Source organism: Loxodonta africana, chromosome 8 (genome assembly GCF_030014295.1).
Source record: "Loxodonta africana isolate mLoxAfr1 chromosome 8, mLoxAfr1.hap2, whole genome shotgun sequence".
Classification (NCBI taxonomy): domain Eukaryota; kingdom Metazoa; phylum Chordata; class Mammalia; order Proboscidea; family Elephantidae; genus Loxodonta; species Loxodonta africana.
Window position 1 is genome coordinate 96258360 of NC_087349.1, and position 24948 is coordinate 96283307.

At 34.7% G+C, this 24948-nt stretch overlaps 1 protein-coding gene across 1 annotated transcript in view; it reads right to left on the minus strand.

Moving 5' to 3' along the window:
- DPY19L2 (dpy-19 like 2) overlaps window positions 1-24948 on the minus strand; it is a 122788-nt gene that overhangs the window by 74479 nt on the left and 23361 nt on the right. The window contains exons 5-11 of the mRNA XM_064290136.1: window positions 20252-20372; window positions 17244-17337; window positions 10635-10692; window positions 8761-8852; window positions 7380-7479; window positions 3226-3303; window positions 2407-2493 (exon numbers count right to left, since the gene is read on the minus strand). Coding sequence (XP_064146206.1) covers window positions 2407-2493; window positions 3226-3303; window positions 7380-7479; window positions 8761-8852; window positions 10635-10692; window positions 17244-17337; window positions 20252-20372 — 630 coding nt within the window. The remainder of the gene's footprint in view (window positions 1-2406; window positions 2494-3225; window positions 3304-7379; window positions 7480-8760; window positions 8853-10634; window positions 10693-17243; window positions 17338-20251; window positions 20373-24948) is intronic.

Below are 24948 nucleotides of genomic sequence, written 5' to 3' on the forward strand. Positions count from 1 at the left end.
TCTCCCTGAGTTGAGAAGATGGAGATAGGAGCCTAGCAAGAAAAAGGAGGCTAGAGTTTTCAGGTCAGAGTAGTGGAGAGAAGAAAGCAACATAGAGACAGTGCTCCAGAGATTTGTAGAGTGTATCCTTCAAGTCTTCAGCTGACTAGTGATTATGACATGCATGTAAAAAAAAACCTGAAACAATTAGAGAGAACAATACCCAGAGCCTAGACAATAACTGGTGGCATGGCGGTTAAGAGCTATGACTGCTAACCAAAAGGTCAGCAGTTTGAATCTTAACAGGTGCTCCTTGGAAACCCTGTGGGGCAGTTCTACTCTATCCTATAGGGTCACTATGAGTTGGAATCAATTCGACAGCAATGGGTTTTTTTTTTTTTGGTTAGACAAGCAAGGAATAATTCCTGTTCCTGGACAGAGTGAAAAACATCATAAATTATGAGACGTCAAGTACTGTATACAGAAGCATTTGTCTCAGTAGTGGTGTAATATTATTAATAATAAACTAAATACTACTTTAGCTCCACCTAACAATATTAAAATAAATACCCAAAGGACCAAACTGTTTTCAAGCAACTTAACTGCATGACAGAATAATGCTCAAGAACATTTATAGGCATAAAAGAATATCCAGCACCCAACAAGGTAAAATTTATCAAGCCTGGCACTCAAGCAAACACCACCAGGCAAGCAAAGAAGCAGGAAAATACAACCCATAATGTGGAGAAAATTTAATCAATTAATACTGACCCAGAAATGATACAGAGGATAGAATTAGAAGTTGGGAACATTAGAACAGTTATTGTAACTCTATTACACATGTTGAAGAAGCCACAAGAAAGAGTGAGGTTGTTAAATAGAGACCTAGCACAAATAAAAAAGATCCAAACTGAACTTTTAGATATGAAAACTACAATGTCTGAGATGAAAAATCCACTGGAGAAAATTAACATCAGATTAGACACTACAGAAAAAAAGACTAGTAAACTTGAAGACATATAAACTATTCAAAATAAAGCACAGAAATAAAAATGCTGAAAAAAAGATTATCAGCAAACTATGGAACAATTTCAAGCAGTCCAATATATGTGCAATTAGAGTCCCTAAAAGTGTGGGGGCAGTAAAATATTTGAAGAAATAATGGCCAACATTTTTCCAAATTTGATAAAAATTATAAAACTAGAGATTCAATCATCTCAATGAATCTGAAATACAAGAAACATAAAGCTACAGAGTAAGGCATACTATAAACAAAGTGCTCACAATCACTGATAAACAGAAATCTTAAGAACAGCTGGAGAAATTAGACATGTTAAGTCAGAGGAAAAAAAGATAAGGATGTCAGTAGATTTCTCACCAAAAAAAAAAAAAATCAAGACAGTGGGGTAACATCTTTAAAAGAGTGAAAGCAAAATACTGTCAACTTAGAATTCTATTCCCAGCAAACATATATCTTCCCAAAAATGAAGACAAAATAAAGATTTCATAATGATGAGATCTGCACAGCAAGAAATGTTAAAGGAAGTTCTCAGACAAGGAAAAAGGATGTAAGATGTCAATCTGGCTCTACACAAATGAAGGGCACTGGAAATGGTAGCTAAAGGTAAATATAAGGTTGGTTTTTTTTTTTTAGTATTTAAATATTTTACAAATACTGACTGCTTAGATAAAAATAAAACTACTGAATAATTTATAACATATAAGTAAAATATATAATGAGTATAAAATAAATAAAAAGGAAAATACAACATATAAAAATATGTGAGATGCTGACAAATAGTACTTTGAGGGAAATTCATAGCAATAAACACTTCTGCTGACCTCACTTTCTACCTTAAAAAATGAGAGAGAATAAATTAAACCCAAAATAAGCAGAAGGAAGTAAAAAGAGCAGAAATAAATGCAACAGTAAACAAAAAAGAGTAGAGCTAATCAATGAAACCAAAAGCTGGTTCCTTGAGAAGATCAATAAAATTGATAAACCTCTAGTCAGAATGATCAGAGAAAAAAGAAAGAAGACACAAATTTCCAGTATCAGGAATAAGAGATGTGATATCACTACAGATTCTACAGATACATAAAAAGATAGTAAAGGAACATTATGAACAACTTTGTCACTAAATCTGACATCCCCAGTGAAATGGACAAATTCCTTGAAAGATACAGACTACCAAAGTTCACTCAATGGGTTGCTCCCATAGATTGTAACCAGGAAGACCCTGTGAGGCAGTTCTGCTGTCATATGGGGTCACTATGAGTCAAAACTGACTCCATGGCACCCAATAACAACACAGAGCACAGGCATTACACCCCAGAGTGATACACAAAACATCAATTTCAATCCTACAAAGTAAGCTTGAAACATTACAGATTAAAAAAATGTTTTTTCACAAGCTTAACACTTACCCATGTTATTAACAAAGATGATGAATAGTAAGAAGATAAATACATTGGATTTCCAAACATTAAAATGAAACAAAGGAGAACTGAAATCTGCAAAATGAAGAAAACAAACACATTTTATAGTTATTAGGTACACAGCAAAATGCATATTTTGCATAAAGAAGGCTAAGAGATCTTGGTCAAACAGCGACAGAATTTCAACTCACTAACAGTTTCTAAGTATGAAAAGTCAAGACTATAAATTCCACATAGCAGAATTTCTTTTCTCCATCTGCTAGTTAGCACAAACAAAACAAAAAGGAAAACCTCTGTTGTTTCAAGAATGTAGTAATATAACAAGGAAAACTTAGTGAGAACTGTTTTCTCATTATTATTTTTGTTGGATTACAGAGGATTGCCATCACTTGTGAAGCTTTACTTATTAGTCTCTTGTGTGTTGTCAGGAAGATATGTTTGGAAACTAAACTAAAAACAAAACTGCAACAACATGAAACTCCACTGCAGAGTGGCATGCCCATGCAAAATGTTAAAAACCTCCCCCTTTAGGGAGAAAAGGAAGTTTCAAAATAAGTGAAATAAATAATAAATAAAACATAATGAAAGTTTTAGAGTACAATACATCTACACTCTATTTGAAAATACAATCTTCAGTTATAATATACCTATAATGTGCATTTCCAGTCTTTCTTTTCTGGATATCATTACCATTATATATAGTGTATACCATCAAAGAAAAGGCACCCCTTAAAACAGGGTCAGTTCTGTTTTAAAAACTATGAGAATTTATTTTAATATTTTGCTTATAAATATTAAAAATGTTACCATGTTCATATAAATGATCTTCTGAAATTTGTATGGCTCAATGTACCCCACAATATACATGGGAAATAATGAGGCTATCTGAAAAAAATATATAAAAAAGCAAAAGTGAAAAAAATGTAGAAAGCATATACTTCACTATTCATAAAAAAAGTAAATATAAGAGGAGAGTTTTATTTTCAATAATTGTAATTTGAACCAAAGTAATTTGAATCAACCTTCCCATTAACAACTAAAATAGCTAAGACAATTATCTGCATGAAAGCCACAGATGAGTAACAAGGCAATAAAGAATTATGAAGCTAAGACCAGGGAAAAAAGTGGGAATTTACAGTGGTGAGCATACCATTTTGGGTTATTTTCTCCCAGAGGTATCTGTCAATTCCAGTAGAGGCAGATGACTTCCAGTTTTATTAGATGCAGTTGGCAGACTGACAAGCTGGGCAGAGCTTTCAACAGATTTAACAGGGTATGCCAAAAAGGGGATCCCTGGTGAACCCCCAGGCTTTGGTTTAGGGCCTCAAATGGCTACATTCTAGGAATAAGAGTGAACCAGGGATAGAATAATAGCAAAACAGTGCATGGGATTACGGTGAATCTGTAGATTATTCTGGGCAATACTGTATCTTAACAATATTAAGTCTTCCAATCCATGATCACAGAATGTCTTTCCAGGTATTTAGGTCTTCTTTAATTCCTTTCAGCAATGTTTTATAGTTTTTTTAATTCCTTTCAGCAATGTTTTATAGTTTTCAGTGTAGAAGTCTTTCATCTCCTTGATTAAATTTATTCCTTTGAGATGCTACTGTAAATAAAATTGATTTAATTTCCTTTTTAAGTTGTTTACTACAGATGTATAGAAACAGAACTGATTTTTGCATGTTGATCTTGTATGCTGTAACTTTGCTGAGCTCATTTATTAGCTCCAGTAACTTTCTTGTGGAATGCAAAAGTGGTTCAACATAAGAAAATCAATGTAATATGCCACATTAATAGAACAAAGGAAAAAATTCCACACATGATCATCTCAGTTGATAAAGAAATTCCTCCTATCCTATTTGGATGCCTTTTTGTTTATTTTTCTTACCTAACTGCCCTGGCTAGAACTTCCGGTACAACATTGAATAGCAATGGTGACAATAACATCCTTGTCTCATTCCTGATTTCAGGGAGAAAGCTTTCAATTTTTCACCACTGAGTATGATTTAGCTGTAAACACCTTTTCCATAAATGCTCTTTATTATGTCGAGGAAGTTCACTTTTATTTCTAATTTGTTGAGCATTTTTCACCAACATCTGTTGGATTCTCTCAAATGCCTTTTCTGCATCAATTCACATGGATCATATGGGCTTCCCCCACCCCTTCATTCTATTAATGTGGCATATTACACTGATTGACTTTATGCTGAACCACTCTTGCCTTCATGGGACAAATCTACTTGGTCGTAGTGTATAAGCCCTTTAGTATGCTATTGTATTTGGTTTGTCAGTATTTTGTTAAGGATTTTTGCATCTATGTTCATAAAGGATGTTGGTCTATAGTTTTCTTGTGTTGTCTTTATTACACACTTTGATATCAGGGTAATGCTGACCTCATAGAATGAGTTAAGCAGTGCTCTCTCCTCTTGTATTTTTTGGAAGAGTCTGAGAAGGGTTGGTGTTAACTATTCTTTAGATATTTGGTAGAATTCAGCAGTGGGGACACCTGAATTCTTTGTTGGGACGTTTTTGATTACTGACTCAATCTCTTTACTTCTTATAGGCCTGTTGAGATTTTCAATTTCTTCTTGAGTCAATTTAGGTAATTTTTCTATTTCTAGGAATTAGTCCCTTTCATCTAGAGCATCTAATGTGTTGGCATACAGTTGTTCATAGCATTCTCTTATAATTCTTTTTATCTCAGGTCTGTAGAAATGTCTACACTATCATTCTGATTCTAGTTATTTGTCTCTCTCTCTTTCTCTGTCTCTTTTTTCTTATTACTCTAGTTAAATGTTATTTGATTTTATTGATCTTTTTAAAGAACCAACTTTTGGTTTGATTCTATTGTTTTTCTATTCTCTATTTCATTTATCTTCTCTCAAATCTTCATTATTTTCTTACTTGTGGTAGCTTTGGGCTTTGTTTCCTCTTCTTTTTCTAGTTCATCAAGGTGTATTGTTAGGTTACTGATTTGCAATCTTTTTTCTTCTCTAATGAAGGCAGTTACAGTTATAAATTTCCCTATGAGCACTACCTTTGCTGCATCTCATAAGTTTTGGTATGTTGTGCTTCCATTTTCATTCATCTCTAAGTATTTTCTAATTTCCCTTGTGATTTCTTCTTTGACTCATTGGTTGTTTAATAGTGTGTTGTTTAACTTTCACTTATTTGTGAGCTATATAGTTAACTACAGATCAAAATCTCATACAGAAGGGGAAAAGGTTTTATTAATCCTTTAGCACACTGATTTAGCATAAAAGAACACTAGGGAGGTTTGTTCGAACTTTTGGCAGTCCGTGGTATATTCAACATTCTTTGCCAACACTACAATTCAAAGGCATCAGAATTCTTCTTTGGTCTTCCTTATTCAGTGTCCAGCTTTCACATGTATATGAGGTGATTGAGAATACCATGGCTTGGGTCAGGTATACCTTAGTTTTCAAGGTGACATCTTTGCTTTTCAACACTTTAAAGAGGTCTTTTGCAGCAGATTTGCCAAATTCATTGCATCTTTTGATTTCTTGACTGTTGCTTCTATGGGTATTGATTGTGGATCCAAGTAAAATGAAATCCTTGACAACTTCAATCTTTTCTCTGTTTATCATGATGCAGCTTATTGCTCCAGTTGTGAGGATTTTTATTTTATGTTGAGGTGTAATCCATACTGAAGGCTGTAGTCTTTGATCTTCATCAGTAAGTACTTCAAGTCCTCTTCACTTTCAGCAGCCAAGGGTGTGTAGTCTGCATAATGCAGGTTGTTAATGAGTCTTCCTCCAATCCTGATGCCCCGTTCTTCTTCATATAGTCCAGCTTCTCAGGTTATTTACTCAGCATACAGATTGAATAGATATGGCAAAAGAATCCAACCCTAACGCACACCTTTCCTGACTTTGAACCACACAGTATCCCCTTGTTCTGTTCAAACAACAGCCTCTTGATCTATATACAGGTTCCTTATGAGCACAATTAAGTGTTCTGGAAATCCCATTCTTTGCAATGTTATTGATAATTTGTTATAATCCACACAGTCGAATGACTTTGCATAGTCGATAAAAATTCTTGGGAATAGGCACAAATATGAATCTCTTCCAGTCAGTTGGCCAGGTAGCTGTCTTCCAAATTTTTTGGCATAGATGAGTGAGCACTTCCAGCACTGCATCCATTTGTTGAAACATCTCAATTGATAGTCCATCAATTCCTGGGGCCTTGTTTTTCACCAATGCCTTCCATGCAGCTTGGACTTCTTCCTTTAGTACCATCGGTTTCTGATCATATACTACCTGCTGAAATGGTTGAAAGTCGGCCAATTCTTTTTGGTATAGTGACTCAGTGCTGGTTAGTTAGGCAGAAAGCTCTAATAAAATCGTAGCATCATAAAATTTCAAATTTCACTGAAATTGTCTCTTTACCTTCCCTGCCCCTTCTCGAGTGCAGTTTCTTACCATTAGTTACTTAGTTTTTTCGAAAAACATGATATGGCCTCAATTTATGTAATCAACATGATGTTTAAAGCTCTGGGAAATGGTGCCCTGTAAGATTCTGCTCTTCTGGCAAGATGGGCAACATCTAGCTACACTATAAGCAGAAATCTACCACGAAAAGTAGGATTGGCCCTTAGCTCGCTTTGTACCTTGGCACCGAGATGGATTCCTAATGCAAAAGAAAAATCTACAGGTAGATGTACAGATATTATTTCAAGAGCAAGCAAGAATAAATGATGAATAAAAATGACAGAAAAATCTTTTACATGTTGATCATAAGTATATTGATGTGACTAAACATATACTAGTAGAATATGGTATTGTATAATGGTTTTTTAAAATTTATGTTAACTTCAAAATTATTTCGTATTTTGAAATTCTTTTAGGACATAAATGTAATCACATTTTAAAACTTCTATGTAAATAACCAAGCACACCTTACATTCAACTTAAATTAGTTTAAAATCATCTTACCTGTGTAAATAGTATAAACTGAGCAAATTGCCAGGGAAGCATAAAGGCAACATTGGAAAGACAGAGTGCAATGTAATATTTTCTATGAATGTTCGAGGTCCTTGATAGAGAAAAATTATACCAATAAATTTTAATATAAAAATAGCCTATCACTGAACAGAAAGACTAATTGCAAAATGATAAAATTTAAATGATTGCATTAACTTTCATATAATATAACAAAGTATAGTTAGCTTCTAAAAGTTCATTAAAAAAATTTTTAATATTGGGATTATAAAAATGTCTAGAATAAAACAAATCAAAATTCTGCTTTAAAGACAATAAAGTGTCTAATTTAGCAGTTAATAAAATATCTTAAATATAAAAATTTGTTCTCATTTAAATATGCAGAACATTAGAAACTTAATACTCCAGGAGGAAGGTAAGAAAATAAATTTTCATAATCATTTAAGGTAAGCACTTCATAGGGCTACAAGAATTAAAGATTTGTATGTGTTAAGTGATTCCAGATGCAGGCACTGCAGAATCTGAAAGGTACTAGTAATTGAAGTACAAGGTTCCCTGAGAGTTTGGAAGGAGGCAGTGATCAACATTCCACTCAGTAAGAAATTTTTCTAACATGCTATGAAATTTATTTCATGGTAAAGTTATTTAGAGTATTTTGAAAAAAAAATAGCATGGTGTGTTTACGAAAATACCTCGTTGGGGGAAGGAGTGGTTGGCAAACAAATGTATAAGGTACTCATTATTTGTGTAAAAATATGGTAGTTATTTGTCTGTTCATTCATTCATTCACTCACTTGTTCATTCATTTCTCAGACCTCTTAAATTTCTGCAATGCTTATTAACTGAATACCAAACAAAAATGTGTCCAACAAAAAACAATGAGAAGAAATTCTGTTTGAATTGCTAGCAACATCAGTAGTTCAGCAATGCCTCATAAGTACAAACTCTGTATCTATTCATTTGAGCACAGGACATATTTTTTTTTTATGGTGCATACATTAGTGCTCCTTCAAAACCATAGGTTGGAGACAATGAGTACTGTGGTACATAGGCTTGGAGGGGGAAAAAAATAGTTTCTCAGAAACATTTAAATCTTTATAAAATATGCATGAACATGAATTCTGATTTACTAAAACATAATATAGTTATCTAAAACCTATATCCTTGACAACTGCCTGGAAAGCAATTTTTACACAGTGAATTTTAGATTATTTTTTAAGATGATTTTTCTTAACTAGATACTACTCAGTTTATTTTTAAAATAATTCAAAGCATAAAGGACCTAAATTTGGTAATTATGACTTAATAGGCTGAAGCACAGTTCATGAAACTTAGCTTAAAATGTATTTAACATTGTTTTATAAATCAAAATTACCTGAGGATATAAGTTAAAAAGTACATTTGAAGTACAAGAAATGGATATGAAAAACTTTCCCGGAGAGGTGGTGTCCACATCACGCGCGTAGCCTGAAATCAGTAAAATGCTTACTTCACGGCATGCTCCATGATAATAAACACTATGAATTTAAAAATCGTGGGTGAACTGGTCTTAATAGTTCTATTACTAGGCCCATTAGATTCTATTTCTGAATGCCCTGGCATTGCTTCTCAGTTTGGGGGGCTGTCTTAGAGACAGGCACACAACCATTAAGTACAGAGCCATGAACTAGCTATCAACTAGTAAATACAGAAACAAGTCAGAGATACTTCAGACAAAGCATAAGCATGCCAAAGGGACAAATAAAACGGTAGGTATGCTGGCTGTGAGGAATCTAGGATGAAAAATCAGGTTTGCAATTCTTGGTTTTAGCCCTGCAGGTCTAATCCTATCATCCTAGGGCTTTGGGACACATACATGCCCATGTTTAGTAAATAGCTAAAGAAATGTCACCTAGGGCATTTGCAAGCAACAAGAAAGTTCATAATTTACAAGTTCAAAGGGGTAGAGATGTAAATTATAAGCAGTTACGACTGTCTCTGAATTTGTGAAATATACACTTAAATGAGTTAACTAAATTTTAAACAACTATCAGAATTTGATAATTGCTGAAATGATACATGTAATGAAAGTATCAGTTAAATTTCCATACAAACTTTAAAGCTGATTTGTTTCCAAGGGACATGAGCATTATAAAACTTTTATATCAAAAATCCTACATTCTAGAAAGAAAAAACTCTTATTTTCCAAGTGACTTGAAGGTTATTGCTCCTCTTCCAAGAAACCAAAACTGTAAACTTTGGAAGATTAATTATGGCATGCATAAGAAAGACAACTCGTAATGCCAGTCATCTGGCATACTCAAAGAAAAGGCCCTGTCTTTACATCAACACACTGGTGAATGGCTATGCCTTTGTTTGCTTTAAGTTAAAATAATATATTTAAGATATTCTATGTATCATTTTTGACTCTCCTCTCTGGTTTTAAAAAAATTAACCAAGTATCTACTTTTCCCAGTTGTAATGGATTAAAAAGGATATTCTAACCTACATAACCTGTGTTAAAACTTTTTACATATTTTGCTTCTAGAAGGTAGTAGTCAGATTGTCTCTCCCTTGTTCACTGCCACGTCCTCAGCATCTAACAGAGCCTGGCACATGGTATACACTCAGTGTTTGTTGAATGAATTCACTGAGGCTAAATAAGTTTCAATGAGCTCTTTTTAAGGGGGCCGTTGTTCCAACTGGGCTGAATTAGTACGATACTTTCTATTTTAGGTTCAGCACTTTATGTTATTGAAAAGGCAGCATGATGTAATGTAAGGAAGCTAGATTTTAGGGCAGACAGATGTAGATGGTAAACCCAGCTTCCTCATGTAGCGAATGTGGGAACTTTGATACGTTAACTTAACCTCTCTAAATTTCAACTTCACAACTTGTACAGTGAGGATAACAACATCTACCCCTCAAAGAAGTAAATGACATAATGTACATAAAGTGCCTGAACTCACCAAGAATTTTTTTTTCTATACAATCTACAGGTGTGTATGTGTGTGTGTATGTATATGTACATATTTACTAAAAAACAGACAATATGTGTCATGTTATAAACTCCAGTTATAATGTAAAGCTATAGATCAACATGATTAAAATATCAACTTACAACACAAGGTTCTATAAAATTTTGTGAAGCCATAAGTAATATGCAATTACATAAATTGTATACTGTTTTGTTGAGTATATTTCTTGTTCCTGTACAGCCCCTCCCATTTCTTAATAATTATCCTCTATTTTTTTTTTTAGAAAACAAACCTCTCCGTGATTGAAAAAGAAGCACAGTACTGTGATTAGACCTCCTAGTTGAGTCCCACTGTGAAAAAAAATTGTGTAAATCATAATTCATGTAAAATATATTTTTTCACAAAATTATTACAAGAATTTAAAATCAATTTTCTGTATTTAAAACAGTATAGTATTAAACCATATAAAATATTAATAAACATTTCAAATGTACTCATACAGTGAATGTTCTACACTGGAATGTGCAAGCATACAAAGTGTACATACAAAGTAATTCCTATTTTTATATTATTTTATTTCAATAATATCTTATTCTTATTTTATAATTTGTTATATTTAAAGTATTTTCTAAGTGTGAACATAAAATTATTTTTAACAAATTTATCAGCACTTCATTCTTTGAATATCCCCAAAGGAAGAAAACCACATTCTTTAAATATTTCCAATGGATGAAATGTTTTGTCTTTTGACATTGGACTTATGTGTCTGAGACATGAAGAAAAGAGTCTAACGATGTCATTTAGCAGAAACTTAGAATAATCTAAACTACTGCAAAGATTCTTTCAGTCCCAAAGAAGCAACAATGTAAAAGATAAAGAATGACCAAGGATAGCTGATAATCATCAAAAAATCATTTAGTAAAACTGCCCTTTCCTTTGTGTTTGTGAACACAGATACTCAGACCCACATTTACGAAGTGTTTTAATACCTCCCTACACACTTCCTTTCACACCTCACTTCCCTAGTCCACCACATTCTAAGCGCCATGAAAACAGGTACTTTGTCTTGTTCATTGTTGTATTCCCAGCTTCACACATGGAAGACAGTTAATATTGGTTGAACAAATGAAGGAAAGAAGGAATGAATAAAAAAACAAAAGACCACGCACACACACAAACCAGTAACAAAAGAAGCAGAAGAAAGGTTAATGGAAAGTAAAAGATTTACCACCAACAGACTTTCACTAAAGGAAAGTCAAAGGATGCACTTCAAAATGGAAGAATTTGAAAAAAGGAAGGTATGAGAAGCAAGAAACTGGGAAAGCGTGAATAAATCTAAAGATTTGACAACATAAAACAGTAACAGTGACTGCTAGGAAGGGATAGAAGGAGTAGGTATGAAACTAAAATAGGTAATAACATAAAAGATGGGACAGGCGTTTCGAGTTAAAAAGAGTTTTGAAATTTCTTGCATTGTTCAGAAGAAGGAGAAAATATCAATTCATTTAAACCTTTATTAAGTTAGATGCACATGTTAACATTTATGGTTAACCACTAAATAACAGAAATGGAATATCTACCTTCCAAGTTAGTTCCAAACATGATCAAACATGCAATCAAGATGAATTGATAATTACTGGTGATTAGAATGTGAAAGCTGGAAACAAATAAGTAGTAGGAAGTAGTTAGAAAATATGGCCTTGGTGACAGAAACAAAGCCAGAGATCCCACAACAGAATTTTGCAAGACCAATGACTTCTTGGTTACAAATGCCTTTTTTCACCAACAGAAATGGCAACTATACATGTGCACCTCACCAGATGGAATACACGGGAATCAAACTGACTACATCTGTGGAAAGAGATGATGGGAAAGCTCAATATCATCAGTCAGACCAAGGCCAGGGGCCAACTGTGGAACAGGCTATCCGTTGCACATATGCCAAGTTCAAGTTGAAGCCAAAGAAAATTAGAGCAAATCCATGAGAGTCAAAGTATGACCATGAGTATATTCCACCTGACTTTAGAAACCATCTCAAAAATAGATTTGATTCATTAAACACTAATGACTGAAGAACAGATGAGTTGTGGAATGACAGCAAGTACATCATACATGAAGAAAGCAAGAGGTCATTAAAAAGACAGAAATGAAAGAAAAGACCAAAATGGATGTTAAAAGAGACTCTGAAACTTGCTCTTGAACATAAAGTAGCTAAAGTGAATCAAAGAAATAATGAAAAGAGCTAAACAGAAGATTTAAAAGGGCAGCTTGAGAAGACAGAGTAAAGTATTACGATGATAGATGCAAAGACCTAGAGTTAGAAAACCAAAAGGGAAGAATATGCTCGGCGTTTCTCAAGCTGAAAGAACTGAAGAAAAAATTCAAGCCTTGAGTTGCACTATTGAAGGATTCTACGGGGAAAAATATCAAATGATGCAGGAAGCATCAAAAGAAGATGGAACGAATACACAGTCACTGTACCAGAAAGAATTAGTTGATTTCAAACATTTTGGGAGGTAGTGTTATGATCAAGAACCAACGGTACTGAAGGAAGAAGTCCAAGCTGCACTGAAGATATTGGTGAAAAACAAGGTTTTAGGAATTGACAGAATACCAACTGAGATGTTTCAACAAATGGACGCAGCACTTACTCATCTATGCTAAGAAATCTAGAAGACTGCTACCTGGCCACTGACTGGAAGAGAACTGGATTTGTGCCCATTCCAAAGAAAGGTGATCCAACAGGATACGAAAATTATTGAATAATATCATTAATATCACACATACGTAAAATTTTGCTGAAGATCATTCAAAAGCAGTTGCAGCAGTACATTGACAGGGAACTGCCAGAAATTTGAGCTGATTCAGAAAAGGGTATGGAATGAAGAATATCATTGCTGATGTCAGATGGACCTTGGCTGAAAATAGAGAATACCAGAAAGATGTTTACCTGTGTTTTACTGACTATGCAAAGGCATTCAACTGTGTGGATCATAATAAACTATGGATAACATTGTGAAGAATGGGAATTCCAGAATACTTAATTGTGCTCATGTGGAACCTGTACATAGACCAAGAGGCAGTCGTTCGAAAAGAACAAGGAGATACCACATGGTTTGAAATCACGTCATCCCCAAGACAGCCACTGCTCTGATTTCTGTGATATAATCACCACTCTATACCTATGGAGCCCTGGTGGCACTCTAATTAAGAACTTGGTTGCTAAAAAGAGATGAGCAGTTCGAATTCACCAGCTGCTCCTTGGAAGTCCTGTAGGACAGTTCTTCTCTGTCCGATAAGGTCTCTATAAGTCAGAATCGACTCAACAGCAACAGGTCTGGCTTTTTTTTTTTTTTTTTTCATATATACATATAAAACAGTATCATTTAGTTTCATGTGTTTTAAACCTTTAGACATATGGAAGTATGTGATTTTTTTTTTCCTTTGGTGCCTAGCTTCATTCATTCAACATTGTAAGATTAGCCCATAGCAATGTGTGTAGCTGTAGTTCGTTCATTCTCATTGCTGTAAAGTAGTCCACTTTATTAATAAACCATAATGTATTCATTTTTCCATTGATGGATATTTGGGTTGTTTCCAGTTTGGAATTATTATAAACAATGTTGCTATATTATCGTGCAAAATTCCTAGTTTATGTATGCAAGAGTTTCCTAGCAATACTCTATTTTTATGCAAATATAATACCAGCTTCCTTCCCCCTGGAGGTATTTTCACAAGGGCAGTTATGCCCAATTTTTTACAGGTTGCTGTAAAAAAAATTAGCACACAGCACTGATGAAAATACCTCACGGGGGAGGGAGAGGTTGGCAAACAAAAGTAGACAGAGCATGTTATTGTGTAAAAATACGGTATAAACTTTAAATTGGAATTGTTGAGTCATAGAGTATCTACATCTTCAACTTTACTAAGTAATACACAGTTTCCCAAAATAGTTGTACTAATTTATGTATCCACCTTTGGTGGATGAAAGTTCCTTTTCCAATCTAGTAGATATGAAACGGTATCTTGTGATTTGAATTTGTGCTTTCCTGATAACTAATGATGGTGGACAACTTTACAATATGTTTATTGGCCATTTGGAGTCCCTCTTCTGAGAAGTGTCTGTTCATAAATATTTTGTGTATTTTTCTATTAATTTGTCTGTCTTATTAGTCTTTGTATCTCCATTGGAAAACTCCATGAGAACAGAGACTGTTTTATATTCCCAGCATCCAGAATAGTGCTCCTGGTCATAGCACGCATTCAGTAATATCTGTTTAGTTAATGAATGTATTTGCTAAAACAAGGGGTGTTATATAAAACAAAGTGCAGTTATATAACTATTAGCTTCTACAGAGATGTAAAAAAAAAAATTGCCATCAAGTCAATTCCAACTCATAGTGACCCTAGGACACAGTACAACTGCCCCATACGGTTTCCAAGGCTGTAATCTTTATGGAAGCAGACTGCCACATCTTTCTCCCTCAGAGCAGCTGGTGGGTTCGAATCACTGGCCTTTCAGTTAGCAGCCGAGCATTTAACAACTGCACTACCAGGGCTCCTCCACATAGACATAAGCCCTATGAAAAATCAATAAATAAATACTTGTTGAGGGATTAAATCTAGATTTTTAACTTTAAATGTACAGTTAAGAATAACATTGTAAAGAAAACTGATGAATATATTCATTTGTAACAAACAGAAAACCTGACAAAAGTGGCTTAAGCAATATGAATATTATGTCATTCAACAAGAAAAGGAAAGGTAAGTGGCTGTTGGTATTGGTTCAGCAGCACAAAGATGTTAGGACAAATATATTTACTATTTTTATGTTCTTTATGGTCACAAGATAACTGCTGCAGCTCCAGATATCATATGCAATTCAAAGCAGTCAGGAAACAGAAATGGGGCAGCAGAATCTTTTGTGAGAAAAAGAAATGCTTTTTTCAATGTAACTCTAGCAGACTTTCCCTCATTTTTCATTGACTAGAACTAGCTCATATGGCTTTCTGAAGGTGCAATGGAGACTGGGAAAGCAGGATACGTGGTTGTCATAATTAACATAATCACTTGAGAGTGGGCACACTGACATCACAAACAACATGGTGGTACTTTTATCAAAAAAGACAGGCTAGTAATTAAAGTGTCTACCACAAATGATATTCATTTTCTTTTACTGCTTTCTCAGTTTAACATTTACAGAGGCTAAAATTAGAAATAATCTGCTACTAATGCCAACCAAAGATCTCCTCTAAGGTTTCATAATTTTCCCATGAACTGAAAGTATTTTCATTTAACACTCTGATAAGAAATCTTCATGAGTTAAAAAGAAAAAAAAAAAATCCCCACAAGGATAAAAAGGAAGTCTTTATTATTATTTTATGGCCTTAGGCTGGACTTGGTATGTGTATGTGTATCTGTGTGTGTGATTTAGATGGTTTACAAAGCAAATTAGTTTCTCATTAAACAATTAACACACATATTATTTTGTGGCATTGTTTGCCAACCCTTCAACATGTCAACACTCTCCCCTTCTCGACCTTGGGTTCCCAATTTCCACTCTTCCAGCTTTCCTGTCCCCTCTTGCCTTCTCTTCCTTGCCCCTGGGCTAGTGTGCCCATTTAGTCTCGTATATGTGGCTGAGCTATGTGTATTATTGTTTTTTTTTTATGAGTCTGCTTAATTTTTGGCTGAAGGGTGAACTTCAGGAGTGACTTCAGTACTAAGTTAAAAGGGTGTCCAGGGACCATACTCTCAGGGTTTTCCAGTCTCTGTCAGACCAGTAAGTCTGGCCTTTTTTTCTGAGTTAGAATTTTGTTGTACATTTTTCTCCAGCTCTGTCTGGGATCCTCTACTGTGATCCCTGTCAGAGCAGTTGGTGGTGGTGGCCTAGCATCATCTAGTTGTGCTGGACACAGTCTGGTGATGGCTGTGACAGTTGTGGTAGTCCTTTGGACTACTCTTTTCCTTGTGTCTTTTCTCTTGCTCCAGATGGGGTGTGACCAGTGGAGTATCTTAGACGGAAGTTTACAAGCTTTTAAGACCCCAGGTGCTACTCACCCATGTATGATGTAGAACATTTTCTTTAAAAACTGTTATGCCAATTGAGCTAGATGTCCCCTGAGACCATGGTTCTCAGAAGCCCTTGGCCCAGTAATTCGGTCCCTCAGGGAGTTTGGATGTGTCTATGAAGCTTCTATGACCTTGCCTTGGTCAAGTTGTGCTGACTTCCCCAGTGTTGTGTACTGTCTTATCCTTCACCAAAGTTACCATTTATCTATTGTTTAGTTACTGTTTTTCCCTTCCCACCCCTCCCCTCCCTCAACCATCAAGGATTGTTGTTTTCTGTGTGTAAACCTTTTCATGAGTTTTTATAATAGTGGTGTCATACAGTATTTGCCCTTTTGTGATTATTTCACTCAGCATAATGCTCTCCAGGTTTATCCATGTTGTGAGATGTTTCACATATTCATTATTATTCTTCATCGCTGCCTAGAGTTCCACTGTGTGTATGTACCATAATGTGTTTATCCATTCATTTGTTGATGGGCACTTAGGTTGTTTCCATTTTTTGCTACTGTAAATAATGCTGCAATGAACATGGGTGTGCATATGTCTATTACTGTGACGACTCTTATTTTTGCTGGATCATATCGTATTTGTATTTCTAGCTTTTTAAGGTAGCACTATATTCATCTTCCAAAACAGTTGGCAAGATAATTATTTTAGTGACATCTCTAGTGTCAGGTTACCTGATACTGGCTAAGCGTCTGAAAAATAAATCCACAAACTCTGCTACTATAAATTAATTAATCTGATTAATTATTCTTCTCATTTAATCTGCAAACATAAGCCAGTCCTTATAAGCTCACTAAAAGATCTTTTAGTACAGTCGTCTTACCTCAGGTATGCACCATATATGAAGAACAATCCCATCATTATTCCATTTAAAATAAAAATCACACCAACGTAAAAGCAAGCAGGGTCTCCCAATCCTTTGAAAAGACACAGATGATTCAGTATTTAGTGAATAAATGACTAGAACACAATTGAATGTAATTATCTCAGGACTTTATACAAGAGCTCACGAATTTCCTGAAAGTATTTGCTTTTCAGATTGTTGTTCTCTGTAATAATTACATTTATAGAGGCATTATTATAATGTAATGATTTGTTGGGCCTTTGCATTTATTTAGGTGATGCTGCTATTGTTTAGTATTTGGAACTATCTGTAGAGCCACTTTATGAATTCCAGGAAATTTTGTCACATTAGTTTTATCTTTTGCTAGTCTCTAGGGTAGGTAAGACACGATTTCGATCTCAAGCAGCAGCTTTAGTATATATGAGATGATCCAGTTATTCGATCCATCATTACTATGTATAGCTGGAACATTAATATATCCCATACAGTGTGTACGTGTGTGTGTGTAGCATTTACTGCATGATAAACAATCATACCTCACATAATTCTCAACACAAATTCATAAGATTGGAATCATTGGGAAAACTGAACATAGAACGAACGCTTAAGTAACTCGCCATCAGTTATTTAGCTATAACAGGGGAGCCAAGACCTGAAGGCTGGCCTTTCTGACTCCTACTTCTCTGACCACTCCTTTCTAGTCTGTTTTAGTAACTTCTCTTCTGTTATGCACCCTTTCAATGTTGGACCACCTTAAACCAAACCCATTGCTGTCGAGTCAATTTCAACTCATGGTGACACTGTAGGACAGAGCAGAACTGCCCCACAGGGTTTCCAAGCAGCACCTGGTGGATTCAAACTGCTGACCTTTTGGTTAGCAGCCGAGCTGTTAACCACTGCGCCACCAGGGCTCCTGAACCACCTTATGCTCTGTCATAAGCCCTCTTCCTTCCTCATGCTACATATTTTTCTTATGGAAATTGTTTCACTTCCATGGCTCCAATGATCATCTACTTACAGATGACATTAAGTGTATATTCAGCCTAGATCTTTCTTCTTGCCCCTATATGTATATGGAGCCCTGGTGATGCAGTGGTGATGCATTCAGCTGCTAACTAAAAGGTCAGCAGTTCAAATCCACCAGCCGCTCCTTGGAAGCCCTATGGAGCAGCTCTGCTCTGTTCTATAGGGCCGCTATGAGTTGGAATCAATTCGGCAGCAATAGCTTTGGATTTGGGGGCTTTTTTATACCCATGTAGCCACTTGACAGCTCCACTTGGAAGTCTCACAGGTGCCTCAAAGGAATACATCCAAAATAAAATTTAGCAATTTGAACTTAATCCTTTTCAAATGCTTCTTACCATTTAAAGATAACAAATTCCTTAAGCCCTCACTTCTCTCATTAAACAATTACCAAGTCTTGTAAATTCTACCTGCAAAATACATCTCAAAGCCATGAATTTCCCTGTCATCCTTCCTGTAATCACTTGCAGAGAGTATAATAGCTTCCTATTGGCTCTCTGAACCCATTTTTGCCCTCTACAACTGCCAAAATCATGTTAAAATGCAAACCTGTTAAAATTTTTTGATGCTTAAAGTAAAAACTCCTCAACTAGTGTATGGCCCTTCATGATCTGGCCCCTGCTTACATCCCCAGCATCACTTCATACCATTTTTCTTCTCTATGCCTCTGCTCCAAGAATTCTAATCTTCTTCAGGTCCCTCTTGCCTAATACGTTGGTCCCTATTCTTGAAACACTTTTCATCCCTTACTCCTACCCTCCAAAACCCACTGCTGTTGAATCAATTCTGACTCATAGCAACTCCTACCCTCAGCAACCTGTATTTTCTTATTTGTAATATCCATCACAGTTGTTACTGCTAAAATCCCTTGTAAAGCATAAATTCTATGAGGTAAGGCCCCATGTCTACCTGGTTCATTTCTTGGTCCCCAATGCTAAACACTAACCTATCACTTAGTGGAGAGTTAAAAATCAATATGGTTTTTTCTCTCTTCCTCATAAAGGTTATAGCTTCTAGTTAAGTTCTCAAAGAGTCTCTTTGTTTTATGAGGCATTTTCTGAATTGCTTCATTTTGTAAAAAGTAAAACTGCACCTCAAACAACCCTTTTCAATACTATTACAGATATAATAAAGGTCATCTGAGGGAATCAGTAAAAAGTAAGGGAAATATAGACTCAGCATATATTCCAAATGTTGAAGGTTATTGCAAATGAGTTTATAAAATATAGGAACTAATTAGGTTGTGGAGACCATACAGAGATAAAGAAAAAACAACTGTGTAAATGTTATGCAAATAGATATACGTGGCTTGGAATAAGAATTTCAAGGGACAACATTATATTTGGATTCTAAAAGTGCTGGATTGCAAATGTCTTAAATAGAAGTGACTAAGTATCCTGGAAAACTGCTAGATGATTCCGAAAGTAGTTCTTTTACCAATGCACCTATGTAGAAGATGCATATGAAGAGTTTGGTTAAAACTATTCATGAATTTTCAAAGTATAAAAAAGCAATATTTATAAATTCATTTATTATTTTGTATCTTATTTTAAAATATGTGTGCAAAACTAGATTAACACATTGAACATTACAAATAGATATTTGACTGTTCATTCCATATTTCCAAAATTTATATACTCAAACTACCTCCCCTAATTTTTGGGGGAATCTTATCATTCTGAAAACAAAAGAATGACTTACACTGAGGATTGCTTTACATTGGGGTACATTAATACTCATATTAAATTCCAAATTAATATCCCAATTAGTAAGTGCATAGCCTTCTCAGAAAACTACTTAAAAGAAGAAAATAACTTACTTAGGTAAATAAGTTCTAGGGTGTTTTAGAGAAAAAAAAAATCAGCCACAGTAGTTTATAGTAATTCTTAAAATGAGTAGTAACATTATGAAATGTTTATGAAAACACTAATGAGAATACAGCAGCATTTTAGGGAGAAACATGCCTTCACAGCTTTGAACTTCATTAAGAGGTTCTACTCTGGTGACATTCCAGCAGGTCTTAGTTTCTATTCCAAATAAATTCATTATTCCCATGAGTGTGCGATAGCAGCTTGCTATGATTACCTTTAACAGATAAAAACAAAAAGAAATAATGGAGGAAAATACATTTTCTTCATAATAAATTTTTTTCAAGATAGCACATTATGATGCTTGCCTTTGACATTATAAATTTTGAGAAATTTATTTCAATCATTTCACTTAGAAAATATTTGAAAGGCCATACATATATTATAAACTAGAGTCGTATAAAAAAAATTATTTATTTATTTTTTTTTTTACTGAGTAATTCACATCTATAATGAGATGTTATAATCAACATCATTGTAATATACTCTTGTAATTAATTCAGTACTAGAAATAATAGTAGCTGTAAACTCACGTATAAAAGGATGGTGATTAATGGCAAAGTACAAAGATTTAGAGAAACATTCCCTGATTACTTACTTAGGCACTTAAATATATATTTTTTTATAGTCTAAAAAATATAAAAACAACTACATATATTATAATAATAGCTCATGTGCCCATTTAAATTTTGGCTAAGCAGAAGACCAATTCTTCCCAATTTGCAATCCACTTTAAATAGTTTAAAGACAAGGAAAAGACAAAAAAAAAAAATTACAAGCAAGCAAAATACTTATGTTTAGAAAAGCTCAAAAGAGAAAGTAAAAACCACCTAGAGATTTTAATATTTTGGAGATCATCCTTCTGGTCATTTCCCTAGGCATGTAAAAACATGTAGTTACTCAACAATACAATAAGCTTTCAAGGCTAAGTAACAAAAATCTGTCTCAAATGATTTCAACACAGTAAGATTATGTATTATCACTCCTGACTGGGAGAAGTCCAAAGATAGGACAGACTCCCAGCACAGTACAATCACTATCACGAAGATGTCATAAAATATTCAGGTTCTTTCCATCTCTCACTTGAGCCCTACTCAGTGTTGGCTTCATTCACAACCTTGTACTAGATGGCAACAGCAATTTCAGGCATCACATTCAGGTATGACAATGCCCAGAGGAAGAAGAGAAATCATCTATTTCTGTGGTTTCCCTTTAAAAGCATGGTTATTTTTTCAAGAAGTTTCTAGCAGACTTCCTATCATTGCTCACTGAAGGGAACAACATGCTGATTCCTGAACCAATCACTAGCTAAAGGGATGAAGTTATCAAGATTATCTTAGACCAAAGGTTGCAATCCTTTTCTAAGTGGCTAGGTAGTAAATATTTTATGCTTTGTAGCCATGTGGTTCCTGTGGCAACTCAATTCTGCCACTGCCCTGTGAAAGCAACCATAGAGAGTATATAAATGAATGGGCATGGCTGTGCTCCAATAAAAGTTTATTTACAAAAATAGGCAGTGTGCCAGATTTGGCCAATGGGCTGTTATTTCCTGGCCCCTATTTTTAGACTAATCATTTAGAGTAGAAAAAATGTTAGAAGTGAACTATAATATTCACTATGTTGGCTTTTTAGTAAGTTTAATGTGAAAACCCATTTTTTCAACTAGTGGAGAATTAACTCTAAATAAGTAATCTCTCGGATATTTGTATGACTGCTGTAACACCATATAGTTCTAGACATTTTAATATCATAAATTCTTTGTAGTTCTCTACTCAGGTATTTTTTCACTGGTCTAACTTAAAAAAAAAAAAGCATTAAGTTAAGAATGGGATCAAACTTAGTAATTTAAAGCCGTTGCCCTCGAGTCCATTCCGACTTACATGGTTGCTATGAGTCGGAATCGACTCGACGGCAAAGGCTTTTTATTTTTTTTTAACTCCTAGAAATCATTTGGAATGCTCTATAGGCACTTCAAACTTAACACATCCAAAACTGAACATACAATTTTTCCCCCAAAAAAGCCTACTCTGTTCTGTGGTTTTCACTTTAGTAAACATCATCATGATTAGGTTACTTCCTCAATCCAGAAACTTAGAAGTCATCATGGACTACTCTTCCCCAACTTCCTACCTATATACAATTCGTTATGAAGTTCTATTAATTCTATACATTAACTCTTTTAAAAATCCACTTATTATGCTTAAAAGTCACTATCATAACTATAGATCAGGGCTTCATCATTAGTCTCCTGATTCCAGTCTTGGTTCCCTCCAATTCATCTTCTAAATCTTATGCCAATGTGACAGTTCTACAATTCAAAGCTAGAATGCACATCTTGATCCTCTGCCTTCAGAACAAAATACAAATTCTTCAGCAATTCATATAAGACCCTCCATGATCTAGTCTCTAGCTACCTCACCTCTCCAAGCTCATCTCTAGCACTTTTCACCAAACATCCTACAATTTCAGTCATACAAACTACCTGAAGCTCTTACTATACTTACTACACTTCCTCAAGAATCTGTATCTTTGCATATGCCTGCCCCAAACTGCCCTTTCACTTAACATCCTGACCACATAATCTGACTCTCCCTTTTTGGCCTAACCCCCATTCATCCTTCAAGACTCAGCTCAGCATGAAGATCACCAGGAAACCTTCTATCGTGGATTGTATTGTGTCCCCCAAAATAAGTGTTAACTTGGCTAGGCCATGATTCCCCGTATTGTGTGACTGTCTACCATTTTGTCATCTGATGTGATTTTCCTACATTTTGTGAAACCTACCTCTATGATGTTAATGAAGCAGGATTAGAGGCAGTTACGGTAATGAAGCAAGACTCAATCCATAAGATTAGGTTGTGTCTTGAGCCAATCTCTTTTGAGATATAAAAGAGAGAAGTAAGAAGAGAGACATGGGGACCTCATACCACCAAGAAAGTAGTGCTGGGAGCAGAGCATATCCTTTGCACCTGGGGTTCCTGCACTGAAAACCTCTTAGACAAGGGGAAGATTGATGACAGGGACTTTTCCTCAGAGCCAACAGAGAGAGAAAGACTTCCCCTGGAGCTGGCACCCTGAATTCAGATGGCTAGCCTCCTAGACCGTGAGACAATAAATTTCTCTTTGTCAAAGCTATTCACCTGTGGTATTTCTGTTATAGCAGCATTAGATAACTAAGACAACTTCTGATCAGACAGGGCCATAAAACAAGCCTGAATAAACTTCAAAGAACTCATATTATATACAACATATTCTTTAACCACAATAGGTTTATTGGAAATTCACAAAAGTTATCTAGAAAAATCTTCAAATACATGGTAATAAAAGAACCTGCATAGTAGTAAAAATAAATCACAGGAGAAATTGCAAAATAATATAGATCTGAACTACATATCTAAAACTAAACACATCTAAATTTATGGAAAGCAGATAAAGCAGTATTTAGAGGAAAACTCATAGCAATGAAATGCTTCTTTTAGGGAAAAAAAAGATTTTAAATCAAGGAGGTAAGCATCCACCTTAAGCAACTAGCAAGAGAAGATCAAAGTAAACCCAAAGTAAGCAGTAGGAAGGAAATAATAAAGATGAGAGGAGAAATCAATGGAATACAAAAAAGAAAAGCAATACAACAAGATCAGTGAAGCCAAAAGTTAGTATTTTGTAAACAGCAATGGATAAAACTCTAACTACAGTGATGAAGAAAAACAAAGAAAATATGCAATTTACCAATATCACAAATGAAAGACAAACATCGTTCTGACATTAAAAGAATAAGGGAACATTATGAACAATTTTATGTCAATAAATTTGTCAACTTTCAGATGAAATGGACAAATTCCTCGAAAGACATAAAAATTATCAACACTGACAAAAAGAAATAGAAAATCTGGGTAGCCTATTAGAAAAAGAAGATGACTTTTTAGGTTTTCAAAAGCAAATGAATAATAATTTTTAAAACCTATATAAATGTGAAAAAAGGAATAAAAAGTAATAATTTTTAACTAATTTGCTAGAATCTGAGACAAATTTAAACTCAAAAGTAGTGCTTATGATGTCAAATTTAGCATTTAAGAGTTCACAAACTGAGTTTACTGATTTTTTTGTCCTGTTTTTCTAATTTGTAAAGTTTGTAGACTACCATAAAATTCATATTTTTTCAGGCTAAGCACTGGAAGATGCTCATATATTTTTGGCTATATGACTAAACAAATCTTACTTTATTAATGAAATTTCAAGGTCACTGTTCTGCCTACCTCCACCAGTCTCCAAAGCCAACAGACCATCTCTACTTAGAATCCTTCTTGGCTTACTTTTCTTTCCTTTTGGCTTGTTTTTTTTTTTTTTTTACTGCCCTGACCACTGCTTTCATGTTGTTGTTGTTGGGTGACCTCAAGGTAATTCCAACCCATAATGACCCCATGTGACAGAGTAGGACTGCCCCAAAGGGTTTTCTTGGCTGTATGTAATTTTTACGAAAGCACATCAGGTCTTTCTCCCTCAGAGCTGCTAGGTGGGTTAGAACCACCAACTTTTTGGTTAGCAGCTGAGTCCTTAACAGGGATCCTTCATTACTTCCATACTACGGTTTTATTCTTTGAGTTCATGTGAGCACAGTTTCTGGAGTCTGTAAATTTTAGGAGAAAACTTTTGATACCTTGCTCATCTAACCATATGAACATATACAACAATGAACCTAAAAACTTCTATCCCTTTTCTAATATCATTGTGCTTACTTACTATTTCTATCTAACAATGAAAAAGGGATCAGCATACAGATAATATTTGTCTCAAAA